The following is a 15,224-nucleotide window of genomic DNA, read 5'->3' as shown; positions in this document are numbered from 1 at the left end:
TGTGGAATCATTTTGAAACACTTCTTTCTTTATTTGTTTTCTTGAAACCCAAAAAGCATTTAATTACAGTCATCACTGTATCTAAGAAAAACATTATTGCCTATGGATCATAAGATTCCATAATATCAGGTACAGTCTATCAGATATATATCCTTACGTATATTAAAATTTCAACCCAGTGTGATAATTCTGGGTAGCAAATATTTTACATTAAATGTACTCAATGCCCAAATTTCTTCAGGAAGCAAGCACAATAAAGCAAAGCGGAGGAGCTGGGAGAAAAAAGTGAAGGGACCTCTGAATGTCTGACACCAGAGAAGTTTCCAAGGTTTCATTTTACACATGGAGGGAATAAGCAGAAAATCTGCGGCGCTGAGATAAGAGCTTGCGCTGCTGTAGACTGAGCAAGAAGGTGAGAGCCTCATCTCCAGTTAACATGCCGTTCTACTGAAGGAGAGATGAAGGGCAAAGTGGAAAGAGAAGAAGAGCTGGAGCAGCTCAGCCTCGTCTCAGATCATGGAGCTTCTGAGCCACACTCTCCAGTTCAGACTCGATGGCAGCCAGACTTTCGATCTCAGCATCCTGATAACAGAAGAGAGAAAATCAGGTCATTAGTTCAATTTAAAATGCTTCATGAACATTTACTTGTACACTATCATTTAAAAGTTCGTGGTCAGTATTTTTTTTAATAAGTCTCTTATGCACACCAATACAGTATTTATTTGTAATTCATATTTTTTTAATTAATAATTTAGGATAACTTTTCAGCAGTCATTACTCCAGTCTTTAGTGTCACACGATCTTTCAGAAATCTGATTACATAGTTTTCATATATATATATATATATATATATATATATATATATTTTTTTTTTTTTTTTTAATTTATTAAAAAAAAAACTATAAAATATCTATACAGAACTGTAGTATGACTCCAGATGATTTGGAATTAGTCACGTGGATTATTTTACTGTTGTTTTTGTCATTTTTGAAGCTTGATCAACAAGGTCACTATGAATCATGGATTCACTGACTTTTCGACTTTTGTGTTCCTCAGAAGAAAAATACTGTTTGTGTTTTGGTGTCCTACCCCTGTCTTTCTGCTGCCACTGCCCTCTTCATCTCGTTTGTCCTGTGGTTGAGTTTGTGCCATGAGCTGCAGCTCCTGCTCCTCAGGGCTCCTCCACAGCTCCCCCTCTTGATCTTCTCTCTCCTTAGAGTGGTGTGGTGCTTCCCAGTGCTCATCCACCTTTGGGCTTGCCTCTGCTCTCTTGTGGGACAGTTTGCTCACACTCCAGCGCTTCACTCCAACCTCTCTTTTCTTCTCCTCCTCTTCTTCCAGCTCTTCTTTTGAATGTGTTCTCTCTGTTTCAGATCCCTTGTGCTCCTCACTGTCCTCCATGACGGATTGTTTTACGTCAGGATTTGCTTCATGATTATCTGTGGCTGTTTCCTCTTCAGATAAAAAGGGAACAAAGTTATAATTATTATATTATCTCAGTCTCTTCTCTCTATTCTACACACACACAGACACATTTACTTTAGTGCAGCATCAGCAAACCCAGCACTCTTCTAAATGAATTGCTCTCTCTTGCCAGCTCACAGCTCACTGCTTGACGCCTCTTATCCTGAAATATAAGCCCTCATCCTGTCCTTCTATCTGTACTCATGTACACAGATTCCCAAATCATTGTTTCTATTAACAGACACACTAAAGCAAAGTCACCTGAAATGTCTGGCATTTTTCATCAAGTTCCTCTGAGATCCGAGGGCTACTTTTAACAAGCTACAGGCAGCTTTCTGATCTGGTTGGCCTCCAAGTTCCAACATCAATTATTGAATCGATTCAACGGGCCACAGCACAGCGTGGATTTCATTTCATAGATGGAGGCACTGTCACACCGGCCTGTTCGTGGAGCACTGAACTAAATTCCCCTATCAATCTTCATTCCCCATCCCTCCCTGCTGTCCCATTTGAACCTTGCTGTGTCTTAGACACAATCTCCTGCTGTTATTCCTAACCTCTCCAATGAAATAAACAAGTGTCTGTCAAATGAATTCTCCTTGGACATCCCTGTTACTCACAGTCACAATTTCAAAGAGTATGTTGCTATTGATCGAATGTTGGAGGGGTGACATTTTGTTAATAGGAGCACTATGGCTATTTGTTCATCTGCTGGGCATAAAGCTGTACACAACTGATCATGGATGGATTATGATACTTTGAGGCCATTCATGTTACAAATGTATGATGTAATGACCAAATAACAATTGTAAATATGCTTAATAATACCTCAGTTTCGATATAAAAAGCCACAAAGAGGAGAAAAAAAACACTATATAATTAAAATAAAAAGAAAAGACAATGTTGCGTGATGAGCTAAGTAAAAATATTGATGTTCTGTTGTTATAAATCACTAATTAGAATTTACAATGTTTTGTCAAAACAAAACATTACATAGCAATTTTTTTAATTAATATTTACCTAACATACAGTATCAAGAAATCATATTTTACTTGAGTTATGTAACTCGTATCAAATGAATGGCACCAGTGTCCATGTCACGATTGTTACGAGTCTGTTATTTTTAGTGAATCTAAAACCTATATTGGTTCCCAGTGTTATCTGATTCACAAACAAATGACCCTTATGAGCCGGTTCTTTTTAATGAATCAAAACCATGCAGTGCAACCAGTATAGTCCAATTCACAAACAATTGACTCTTTTGAGCTTGTGTTCGTAGTGAATCAAAAACATACAGCACGAGCTGTGTAGCCTGATTCCTGAAATGAATGACTCTTATAAATCAGTTCTTTTAATATATATGTATTATATATAAAACAGTTATCAGTTTGAAACACTGCCTTATGTTATTTACAGCAATAACAGAGAGAGATTTTTTTAGATTTAAGCAAAGTGGACATTATAGCTGAAATACACCCAAATGAATCAAACTGGAATTAAATCAGAACTGAATTGAAATCTAACTGAATCGAGAGTTTCGGAATCGTAAAAAATCAAGAACGCCTGGAGCCTGGAACAAGTGACATATTTCATTTGTTTGTGAATTTCACATTGTGGCAGTAGTTTCTGGCACACATTCAAGCACTATTCATCTATCAATTGGAAATCTGCAGTGGCTTGTTTCCAGGTATCAAGCCATAAGCTTCTCAGCAGGAGGTCCCTGCATTTGAGAGGTCCCAGGGCATAGGACCCATCCTTACCCCTCATCTACAGTCAGAATATTGCTTGTTATATCATATCATACTAAATATAGCTTTCAACTCAAAGATAAACTCAGAAAGTAGCGCATATGGCATCCCACACATCGCATTCATCATTACCATCTTTATGGTGAGCCGGATCATTTTCCTTCTCCTTTTCCAAGCTGGAGTGTTTCTTCTCCTCTTGTTTATCCTCTTCTCTTTTTGTGGCCTCCTCCTGTGACTCTCTCTCCTGGTCTGGGTTTATGGAGCTGGAAATGTGATTGCTAGGATTCTCATGTTCTTCACGCTTCTCTTCCTCAGCAATCTGGTTGTGTTTTTGAGACTCCTGCTCTGTCTCCTCACTCTCCTCTCCTGCTCCTCTCTTCTCTACATCTTCTTCTGGTTTATCCAAGGCAATCAACATTGACTGATCATCTGTAGGATGGTAAAGGGTTACACTGAGGTTAGGTGCTCATTTTTGTATTATTTAAATAAATAAAGAAATTATAATTATATAGTGTTATTCTTTTGTTCAGATGTTTTCATGTTCATTCATATATGATACTAAATTAATATATTCATATATCAAAATAAATAAATGGTTTGTGTGATATTATTTTATGCAGACCGGGTTTCTTTAGGTCAGTGCCTTAGGGTTTGATTTATATGCTGTATGATAGACAGATCTGTTTTTGTCTCTCAGGTCTTCAGGTTCTAAGCCTTTAGATTTGATTTGTCTTTGATGAATTCTGCTACAGTGGCTTTTAATGAAAGTGCAAGGCTGTGGAACAGACTGTTTACAAGGTTTTTCTTTGGATCAATCTGTCTGACCTCAGCAGTGCAGTACTTGCAAAAGAACATATAAATGGTGTGTTCAAAGCACGTTAACCTTGGGAAAAACTTAAGGAGACTGACTATAAGTAGACTGACATGGCTCAATATGTGTAATTGCAATGCAAGCAGATCATAGAAATAGCACTTTTGAATGAGGTCAAATGAAATGCACAGCAAAGTACACTGACAACCCACTCACAAATTATGGGGTAGTTTAAAACACAATCAGTGTTTTACTTGACTCTCATGCTGTATGAACAGAATGATATTTAGCACCCACACACTTGTGCCCAAAGACTTGAGATATGACATATCCAAGACAAAAGTCCAGGGTGGTGGGAATAAGAAATTTTACAAGCTCAATATAGTAAAACTGGTGCTGTGCATTTGCACCAACAAGAAACGATGCACACTAGAAGAGACAGATGCCATCTGCCCTTATTCTGTCAGAATGCTGCTAAATGCAGCACTATAGAGCAGAACACAGTGGTTCACACTAAAATGTGCTTTGAGAGCATTGAATGACTTTGAAGAGTGACAAGCAATGCTTACTCAAAGCAGTGTTTGTTTTTGTATGTTTTTTACCCTGGAATTTATTCTAAAATTAAAACAATCTCTCATCTTTCTTCTCTTATATGTAAAGTGTATAAGCAATATAAAAATATAATAAAACAACCCACACACAAATGAAATATATATTAAATTGTGATATACTGTCATATGAAGTAAAAACAAAAATGAAACCTATTAGAAATTGGAACAATATATTAACATAAATATCTAGACGACATAAATATGAACATTTTTGGACATATATCCATCCTAAAACTCATCAATAGAGGTTGATATTATATGAGTAAATATAAAAGACACACATGCTATAGTAGTAAACGTACTATACAGATTTACACAGCTTAACTTAATATACAGATTCTTGTATATATGTTGTTTTAATAAAGTTACACATAAATAAAATATATTGTTGACTTATGGTTGCTACAAATTACACCATATAAAAAAAAAATCATCATACAGATATAATTAACATACAGTATGTACACAAACAACATTTTCTACAGAAATGTTCTATATGCTATACTTTTCATCTATTCAGAGTATGTAAATATGTAAAAATATGTGTATATATATATATATATATATGTGTGTGTGTGTGTGTGTGTGCAACATATATACATATATGGCAATAACACTCTCATATATATAACATTTCCGTATGGGAATGTACAGAAATAAATAAAGATGTAGCAGACTAGCATGTCATGTACCGTGGCAAATAAGAAGTGGATAAATCTCACCTGCAGTTTTCATTGTGTCTCTAGGGAGGCTAGTCACGTGTTCAGGTGCATCTCCTGGGTGTGGGTCCTGTGCTCTTTCATTGGCTCCTAAGAAGCAGTTTGGTGGGGAAATGGTCACAAGCAGACATAGCAGCTTCTTGGCAATAAAACAGAATGAATGGATTCTCTTTCATATTTCATCAGCAGTGTTATACAATTCTCTGCTCTACATTTCAAATGACCTACTGCTGCCAAAAAAGCCATTAGCACCCAACTGTCATTCTGCTGCCATTAGTGTTTCTCCATAGGAAACAGAGTTAGTTCATGCTGTCCCAATCAAATCTGGAGCTGCGTCTTACCCTCCACAGCGATATCTTGCATCTCTCGGAGAAAGTTACGGTGGCGCAGGATGCTCACAAGCCTGTCATCTGGAAAATACAAGGTACACCTCACACACAGCTCCAAACACTATTTTTAGCAGTCAGCACTTTACTTTATTTTTACATTATTTGCATTAATTGCCCTGAAATTTACTGCCTTCTCCTGAGCAGCACTATTAATCATCAGGCCCGCTGAGAGAGAAGAGAGAACATGAAAGCAATAAAGAGGGGGAGAGGAGAGATTTGCGTTAAATTAACGTTGAGTCAAGCTTTTTTTTTCTGCTGACTGACAAAGGAGTGCACGAAGAGTCGGCTGCACACTCGATGGCATTGCTATTCACTCTACTCCATACTTTCTCTCTAAAAAAAAAATCTGTCTTATTTCTCTGCCAAGCTTCTACGCAATCTGTTAAAGTTATGGTACAAAACGGACAGCTGTAGTTGCCAGAATATTGCTGTACAGAATTAACATATAATGGACAAGCATTAGGGAACGACATTTTGGTGTCTGTATATCAGTCTTATTTTATCTTTAAAGAGACATTATTACAGTTTTTATCAGTTTTTATTTTATACTGTCCATTTTCATTTTATTTTAGTACAAATTTTAGTAATTTTGATGTATTTTGTCGTTTTTAGTAGTTTTTTACATTTTTTTTTTGTTTTTTTTTTTTTTTATTTTTGTTTTTGTTTTTTTTATTTTAGTTTATTAGGTTACACAATTAAACAGACATATTTTTGAATATATTTTATTTCATTTCAGTTAACATTTATTCTATTTCAACTAATGATTTTGTGGTTTTATTTTTAGATTCAGTTATAGATGTAGTTTACTGTGATAAACCTACTGTATATTTTACAGCTACCATCTGTATGTCTTTTTAATACACTTTAATACACAAACTTATTTGAGCTGTTAAATTATTTTTCTTACTGAAAAAGGTGGATTTAAACAGACAATCTTGAGAATGTCCATTTCGCTATGAATTATAAGGTGGTTTACACTACATAAGATGATTTATATGATTTATTTTTAAATAATTGTACCAATATTTTGTTAAAAATTAAACAACATTTTATTCAGAATTAATTTTATAATAATAATTTTATTATTAGCATTATCATTATTATTACTTATATTATCTATAATATTATATAATATAATATTTTTACTATATTTTGGTAAGGTAACTAACATTTAAATTTTTAAGTATAGCCCTTTTCCTGTTAAAAATATTAATGCTTTTACAGTGTCTTTATGAAATTCTGCTTTTCTCAACTTATCGGTCCTCCTCTCTACTTCTATCAGTCTCTGTCCTTCACTGTTTCTTTGTCCTAGACTCATTGTGTAAGCCTCTCACAGAGTGTTTAATTTCACTGTCGTAAGCGTTATCGCAGTAACAATACCTGCCTTGCTAATAGAATGATTGATTTTCCAACTATTAAAGTATCAAGGAAAAAAAGACCCTGCGATGTAACTGAACAGTGCACGGCAAAACTTCACACTATGACTCCTGTGCTAATGTCATTCATTACTTTGCTCCATTAACTTTCAACTATCAGAAACATGCAGTCACAGCAGCAATGATAGCATATATTGATCATATCGGGAAGGTCACTGCTGATGATAGGAAGAAAGTGCAACCAAGTGCAGCAAAAATATGGAAATAATAGCAGTCCAGGTGACACTAATGCAGGCACTCACCAGCGCTGAGGGATTCAAGGCAGTCCTGGGAGACTGGGATGGGATGAGGCTTGGACAAGGCATCTGCAATTACTTCCACAATACACTTCATCACCTATACAAAGACAGAGAAGATTGGGTTAGGAAATCGTGTGACATTTTTCAGCTATTTTGTAAATTTAAGGATGGTAAGATATTTTTATGTTTTTGAAAGACATCTCTTATGTTCACCAAGGCTGCATATATATTTTTTAAAATACTGTAAAAAATATTGTGTAATATTGTGAAAGATTTTAGTAATATTGTAAAAGATTACCATTTAAAATAATATTTCTATTTAATTTATTCCTGATTGAAAAGCTGAATTTTCAGTAACCATTACTCCAGTCTTCAGCATAACATGATCCTTTAGAAATCTTTAAAATATGCATTTAATAAACGTAATGCATCCTTGTTTTTAAATGGTAGTGTGTGTGTATATATAGACTCCATGCACTCATGAGATCAATGTGACAGAGGACACAGATGCAGCATGCCAACAATATCTCAAACCCCCCATATCTAGCCATCCTTACTGTCTTACATCTCACTTTCAATCAAAGTCATTTCCTCCTCAGTGCTTTCATCCCTCTCACCTGTCTCTGTGATTTGTCTGGCTCCACATTCCCCCAAAGTCAAACATTTCTCTGTTGTCAGGGAAAAACAGCCTCCCTCAGTAAGGCCAAAGTGTTGCTGAAATGGCATTATCATTTTACCGAGAAGAGCTGTATCTGTCTGCAGTTTGACATCGCCAATGTCTTTCGCCTCAAAACTTCAGATTTACACACATTTCAGAAGTGTCCTCTATCAAAACATAGCCTCTCTTAAGGTGTTTTTCATTGGCAAGGACGGGAAAGAATCATGTGACAATCTCAACTAAGTTAAATGAGCACAACCCAACTTCAATTTAAGTTTAAATTCAGTTTAAAGGCACAGTTTGCAGTCATCTGTAGTTGGTAGCCTCCTCTGAGTAAGCACACATGGCACCAGCTGTCACTAGGCTGAAATCGTGTTGTTGAGTCACTGTCTCACTTATGCTGCTTTCCTCCACACTTCCTGACAACATGGACTATGGCTGCTGCCATTCTGTGCATCCTTATGTTCCAAAAGGCTGCTCCAAATACACATTAAATTAATACTGAACAGTAGTGAAGCCGAACACGAATATTTTCTTTGTTAAACAATGATTTATCAACTCATACCTTCACATCCTTATCGTCCATGTGACCTGGAGAGACAGGTACGGAGAAGACTGGAAAAAGAGAGAGAGTTTTGATAAGCAAAAACGAACGACTCTGTGAAAGCTAGGTTTAATCTTTTGGTTACGACGGCACGCGAGTGATTTAGCAACAGACAACCAATCATAAACTGCTTCAGTGCTCAGCTTATTAAATATTCATGTTATTTGCAGGTTGCAGAAACTTTCACTCGCCGTTTGTATCTGAGGGAAACCGATAAAATGTCGAGTAACGACGGGAAACGCATTACCGGACGCATTATTAGTTTTGTTCGTGTCTTCTAGTTATTATAAAACAACCAGAGTGGATCTACGTCGGGAGATTTACGTAGATACAGTAGACAAGTGGTTATTGCTGTATTTGTCTAATTAATGTTAATGACTTTATAAACATGTAAATAAGAATGTTAACCCTAGGTTTACAATGCGAAATCTCGAAGAGGATTAATTACTAAAAGACTAAGTATTATCACTGTAAAGCGTGTAAAGAGACTACGTTTGCAAATGTCAAATGTGAAAAGCCTTTTGTGCGCCTCACAAGTGTTTTATCCGCTGTCCTTGGTGCTGACAGAGACATGGCACAGCTCACAGGTAAAACATGTACTTTCAACACAACAGAGCAATTCATCATCCAAATAACACTAAGTATTCCCACAATAACTTAACACGTTACGTGTTTATTTGTACGTCTTGCACACTTACCAAAATTCACCAGCACCACGAGAGCAGCGCATCCTCGTGCAATCATTTTCGTAATGCGAAGCGCAGGCAACCGTTCTGTTTAAAAGTGACGAACCGTCAGAGGAAAGCGACTGAACGCTACTTTCCTTTCCTTAGAGTGAATGAAAACACTCACTGATTTATGGATGCATTATGCGCATAAGGCGCCTGCTGTTATTTCTTTCGCTGGATCACAATGCCTCAATAATGTCACTACTCACCACCGCAGCGAAGGCGCCTTTATATAGAAGACTTGATGAAGAGGAAATGACATCAGTATTAAGTACAGCTGCTTAGTTCACTATCTACTAAATGATGAAGAAAAAAGTTAATAATTATTATTATTATGTTACTATATGCATATAGGGATGTAAACAACTGCTTTAATTTCTTTCATTTGCTGAATTATTTAAATGTATTTATACTAGTAAAAATACACATAATATGTATAGCCTACTCAGGCTATTATAGGCTATAAGCAGAATTCTGTTCGAAAACTGGGGTCCAATATTTTGTAGAAGGGTGTGTTGGATCGTCTAAAGAAATTTATTTATTTTCCTAATTTTAAAATGTATCATATCATTAAGCCTATTAGTCTGATGGTGGTTTGCGTGATTTTCTATCTATTAATATTCTGCTTGAGACCAAAGGCAAGCAAAAGCATAGCATCACCCTTTTCTAAAGGCATTTCAGTTTAGTCATCTAGGCATTTCAAAACAAGGCTGTAGCTCATTTTTATATTTAATTCAAAAGTTGGACTTGCCTAAAATATAATACTCAAATAAAATTGCTTTGAGATCAAGTAGATCATGATTTCCACTAAAATGTCTTTAGTTAAATATTAAAGTAAAAAACATCAAATTGTAGTCATTTAGTCCCCAATGAAGCAAAATGAATGGAAGACTGTTTGGCATGAATCTTTGTGTTGAATACCAAACAGAAGTCCGTCAGTAGTGCCTGCTATTCAAAACAGAAAATAATTCAATTAGAAAGGGACTGCATTAAACATTGGCATAGACAGTAAATGATGGACCTCAGGGGAACCATATGTGATTATCCCACCAACTAATTTATTGAGCACAGTAAAGATGCATTAGAAAGAGAGTGGCAGGGGATGAAAGAGAGTGAACGTGAGCAGGAAGCAGATTATTAGATGTGGGAGAGCATCATGCAATTACGCACTATACAGCATTTACTACAGCTCTTCTACATGTTGTGTATTTTTTCAATTCACATGCAAATTTGATCATATGTTTCTGCTTAATTATTTGTTCACCACTTATTCTTTTATGTTTTAATAGGTTGTTTTGATATGCTAATTTCAAAAATATGCAAATATGCTCTCTTTGTTAATTGCAATACGTGAATAAATGTCCTTGTAGCTCATGAAAACAATATATCAGCCACTCATTGTGCATCTCAACAAGCCATTCAGACTTCATTTATCATTTTATTCGTAGGTGACACAGAAAGCAAGGCTCTACCCTTGTGGGCTTTGGTAATGTGCACATTAAAGGCAGCTGTTTACACATTTTACCCCTGTTGGGAAAAATGATATTGAGTTAAACAGATACATTGCAGAAAAGCAAGAAATTAGAGGCAGCAGGCATGTTGACCATTGATTTGTAATGAGAAGATAATGCTATTTCTCTATTCTGGACACACTAAAACTGAATGAAAATCGAACAGTCAGTAGGAGTATGAGTACGTGCTTGTGATGTATTGCATCTAATTTCCTTCAGAGAGGAAACAATGTATAGTTTCCTGTTTTTTATCAGTTTGAAATGGACACACACACACACACACACACGAGGAAACAATGTAGTCACATTTGCTCATGAGTTTTGAAAAAAAAAAAAAAGGAATTTATATATATATATATATATATATATATTCCAAGTAATTAATTTATATTTATATAAAATGTTATATAAAATGTATATAATATATATAAAATGTGTAAATTCCAAAAAGTTTTTTCCTTTGGAAATATATGCAAAACTGTACAGTGCTGTTTTATTCAGTCATGCATGGAAATCAGATTTATTTTATTCAATGTACATGGTTGAACAAAATGAGCAATTTGCTTAACAATTTTCCCAGAAATGGCCAGAGGACAAAATACTTATGTGGAACTAAAATGTTCCACTCATCTACCAAAACCCTATAAGAAAGATAATTTTGAAAAGTTCTCATTTTTTAAATAAATGCTTGTTTTTGTGACTGAGTTCAATTATTTCGGATCATGATAATAAATCAGCCATGAAAAACAGTTTCTCAGAACGGAGTTAAGCAATTACTTTTTTAAATGTAAAAAAAACTCCAATCAAAAGAACTCCCAGTGTGCAAAAAATAAATAAATAACCTCATATTCATTATTGATATTAAACAAGGCAATAGCTCTGTATTAGCTGTCGATACAGGAAAGTAAATAAATCTATTATAGTATATGTACAACACAAAGCCCCAAAAATATTAGTCTTCCTAAACAACTGTGAATTGGTTCAAGGTAAACTGTTAAGGAAACATGGTATTTACAAATAAGCTTTCAATTCACTCTTGTGATCTCAGGAACAGAAAAACAACAACCTAGTGGATTAATGATAGACATTACATCCTGTGGCAAAATATAAAAACCTACATGTTGTGTAAAACAGAAGAACAGGCTAATATTAGCAATTCACTGACAGTTCTGAGGTATAAAGTGGGTCACATCCACTTTTAATAATAATACTAATGAATATTCAGCACTCAGCTAAGTTTGGACAAATGCAGACAGATTCAAACAGACTGACAAAACATGAACATATTTATTACATAAATGTGAAGAAACCACCAATATAACTGCATTGCTGTAATTCATTTAAATTATTCATGTTTATTTGTTTGTTTGTTTTCAAGAACCTTTAGGAGCTGCTAATTACAACTATCAAGATGGGTTCTTTGATTGGTAATAGAAGAATTCATTCAAAAAACCATGGAGAACCTTCAGCTGTATAGAAAAAGCATATCTTAAATAAAATTACTTTCAAAGAAAAAAAAAATGGAAGGAAAACAGGTAAGTACCCCTTAAGCACTTCTCATGTTGCAGCATCCAAAGCGATTATCTTATAATTGTGGGTATTAAGAAGCTCTCAAACAGTTTACTTTCCACCATGTTCTCAGAAGCAAAACAGCTGTTCTCAGTCAACATTCAATTCTAGGCTTAATGAGTTTATGTTATAACCTCTGGCCATTTTTATTCAAACCATCCGGAATTAGCTTACACAGTTACCTTTCATGCCTAAATGAATTATAGCAGCATTATGCCGAGCCAAAAGTGGTTTTGCCCCTGCTCTTGTGCTATTTTGGTTGGGTATATCAGAAAAGGTCATCACATTAGCATATATTTTTCTATTCTGAGGTTTCAACATTCCCATTTCCATTACATAAACTCTACAGAGCAATTAAATATGATATTGACTGTAACCAAGTCTTCATATTTTGCCAAACCCAATTTCCTGTTCATTTTTGATAACTTGTTTATCTTTTACTCCATCATTATCGTTTCATCATAGACCATCCTGCAGTGGCTCGAGTCTTAGAATAGATCCTCAATGGTTCAAAGCAACGATATTAAGCCCAAGCAGAACATTGGGTGGGCAGACATGATGTACCATGATACTCCATATGGATGTCCTACAAGGAGGCCAGATTAACAGCCAACCACATTTGAAGGAAAGCCAAGACGAGGTGGAGAAAAGTTAGTCTGATGCCAGCTGACTGGGGCATCTCAGGAAGTGATGTGCCTGACTTTGCAGCACTGTGTCTGGTATAAATGTATGGATGACTCTGGGATTTGTCCGTTTGAGCATGAAAGACATTTAAAGCACATAATAATGGAATTAGCAAGAGAATCCAACACATCATGTTATTATAGTGACATAATGGCATAATTAAATTACACTAATAATCATTTCTTACCACAGGGGGGCAAATGAGCTCAATAGGGTTTGAAAAACTCTCCACCATGAACTTCTCCCCCTCAGGTTGAAACTTGCCACACAAGAAATGAGAGAAAATATTTGATTTTAAAATGATATACTGTGCCTGTATGACAGGAACATATAATCATAGAGCACTGCACATCAAAATTCTATATTATTATTTTTTTTTAATCTTTATTATTTTATTTAATTATTCAGTTTTCTTTTCTATTTTTTTATTATTTTTTATTTTATTTTTTATTTATATTCTAAATATTTAATTTTAATTCATTTATATTCTAAATTGTATTTATTTTATTTTATTTTTTTAGCGCTTTGTGAATTTGTTTAGAGTTAAAGTTGTTACCATGTTGTTCCACAGTCCCTTGGCTAACTCCTCATGTCCTTTCATGGTGAAGTGGAAACAGTCAGGTGTAAAAAAGCTCATATCAATCTTCCCATTCTAATCAGAGAAAAATATAAAGGCACAAATTATGAACACCACATTCATGTTTTAACAGATTAATGCAAAACTAGCAGCAAGGTGCCCTAAATTATAGTCATTAATAAACAGTCAGTGGTCACTACTCACAGGGAGTCTTGGAGGATCTGCGTGTTTCAGGAATGGCTGCAAAACTACAGCGAAGTCATTCTTGAAGAAGCGGTCAGTGTGCAAGAGCTGCTCCAGTGCTTTCTGAGACAAAAGCAATGCCATTCAGCATCATATCAGCAAATTACAGATTCATAATATAACTGTGCAGATAATTGTGAAACCAAACTCACCTGGAATTCGAGGTTGACTCCAACCAGCTCCTTCAGATCAGCAGATCCCGCAGCTGGTCTTACCAGACAGGAGCAGAATGACCTGGAGAGATCAGAGCACAGGATACGAGATAAATAATCCTGTAGCACTGAAAGAATAAAGATGACATGCCAATCATCTTGAGCAAAACAGGCTGAATGTTGTTACACTTTAACATTTAAAGAAAGTTTTGATTTAATGATTCTAAAAAAAGTGACTAGATAAGCATCGCATATGCAGTTTCCATGTGCAATCATCATCGATGACACCACTTTCTCTCTTTGCTCAATTAAGCTTGATTTCATTTCCTGTACCTTTGGAGCAGACATCCTGGCGTGGGTTTCTGTACTTCCCTCAAGGTCTCCATCGGCAGTATCTGGACCACGTTCACTATCATTCGAGGAACCTGCAAAGGTAAATTAAAAGAAAATGTTCAAAAATATACTACCCAGGCTTTAATAATTTGATCAAAAATACAGTGCAAACAGCAATAACTTTTTTCCTTGTTAATATATTTTAAAATGCAATTAATTCCTGTGATGGTGAAGATGTTTTTTCAACAGCCATTATTCCAGTTTTCAGTGTCACATGGTTCTTTGGAAGTTATAATATGCTAATTTGGTGCTCAGGAAACATTTCTTATTATTATCATCACTAATGATAAAAAAATTTGTACGGCTTAACTTAAATATATATATTTTTTCAGGATTCGTCAATTAATAGAAAGTTAAAAAGAACAGCATTTATTTGAAACTAAATTTTCACTTTTGACCAGTTTAATATATGGTACAGTAACATTCAGTTCAGTGATTTTAAAAGGAAACTGACATTGATGAGAAAATAAACTATATTTCAAAAATAATTTTTTGGACCGATTCTCAGAAATTACCTCATTCATCAGCATTTCCAAGGACACAGTCATGTAATGGACAAAGTTCTCCACCGAAAACAGGGACTGTATATATAAATAGAGAACATAAATTTAGAGGCTCCAAAAACACACTCCTACTGGACAATATGTCTGAATACAGAACACACACTCTTTAAAGGTCACTTGGCCGC

The 15,224-nt window shown here is 35.1% G+C and overlaps 2 protein-coding genes across 2 annotated transcripts; both read right to left on the bottom strand.

Annotated features, from left to right (window-relative positions):
• Positions 1–7: 7 nt before the first annotated feature.
• LOC109108865 (chromogranin-A-like) lies at positions 8–9,630 on the bottom strand. The gene is made up of 8 exons (XM_042746350.1): positions 9,378–9,630; positions 8,641–8,690; positions 7,421–7,514; positions 5,695–5,763; positions 5,357–5,443; positions 3,345–3,641; positions 1,090–1,454; positions 8–582 (listed from the first exon to the last, which is right to left on the bottom strand). The coding sequence occupies exons 1-8, from the start codon at positions 9,421–9,423 to the stop codon at positions 499–501; spliced, it is 1,092 nt and encodes a 363-aa protein (XP_042602284.1). The 5' UTR covers positions 9,424–9,630; the 3' UTR covers positions 8–498.
• A 1,803-nt stretch (positions 9,631–11,433) lies between these two features.
• Positions 11,434–15,177, bottom strand: LOC109108866 (phospholipase B1, membrane-associated-like). Its single transcript, XM_019121976.2, has 7 exons — positions 15,052–15,177; positions 14,477–14,568; positions 14,144–14,225; positions 13,953–14,054; positions 13,728–13,823; positions 13,359–13,430; positions 11,434–13,226 (listed from the first exon to the last, which is right to left on the bottom strand). The coding sequence occupies exons 1-7, from the start codon at positions 15,082–15,084 to the stop codon at positions 13,074–13,076; spliced, it is 630 nt and encodes a 209-aa protein (XP_018977521.2). The 5' UTR covers positions 15,085–15,177; the 3' UTR covers positions 11,434–13,073.
• Positions 15,178–15,224: the final 47 nt, after the last annotated feature.

The sequence above is a fragment of the Cyprinus carpio genome, chromosome B20 (assembly GCF_018340385.1).
Source record: "Cyprinus carpio isolate SPL01 chromosome B20, ASM1834038v1, whole genome shotgun sequence".
Classification (NCBI taxonomy): Eukaryota; Metazoa; Chordata; class Actinopteri; order Cypriniformes; family Cyprinidae; genus Cyprinus; species Cyprinus carpio.
The sequence above is the reverse complement of the archived record's forward strand: the minus strand, read 5'-3'. Positions and strand labels throughout refer to the sequence as shown.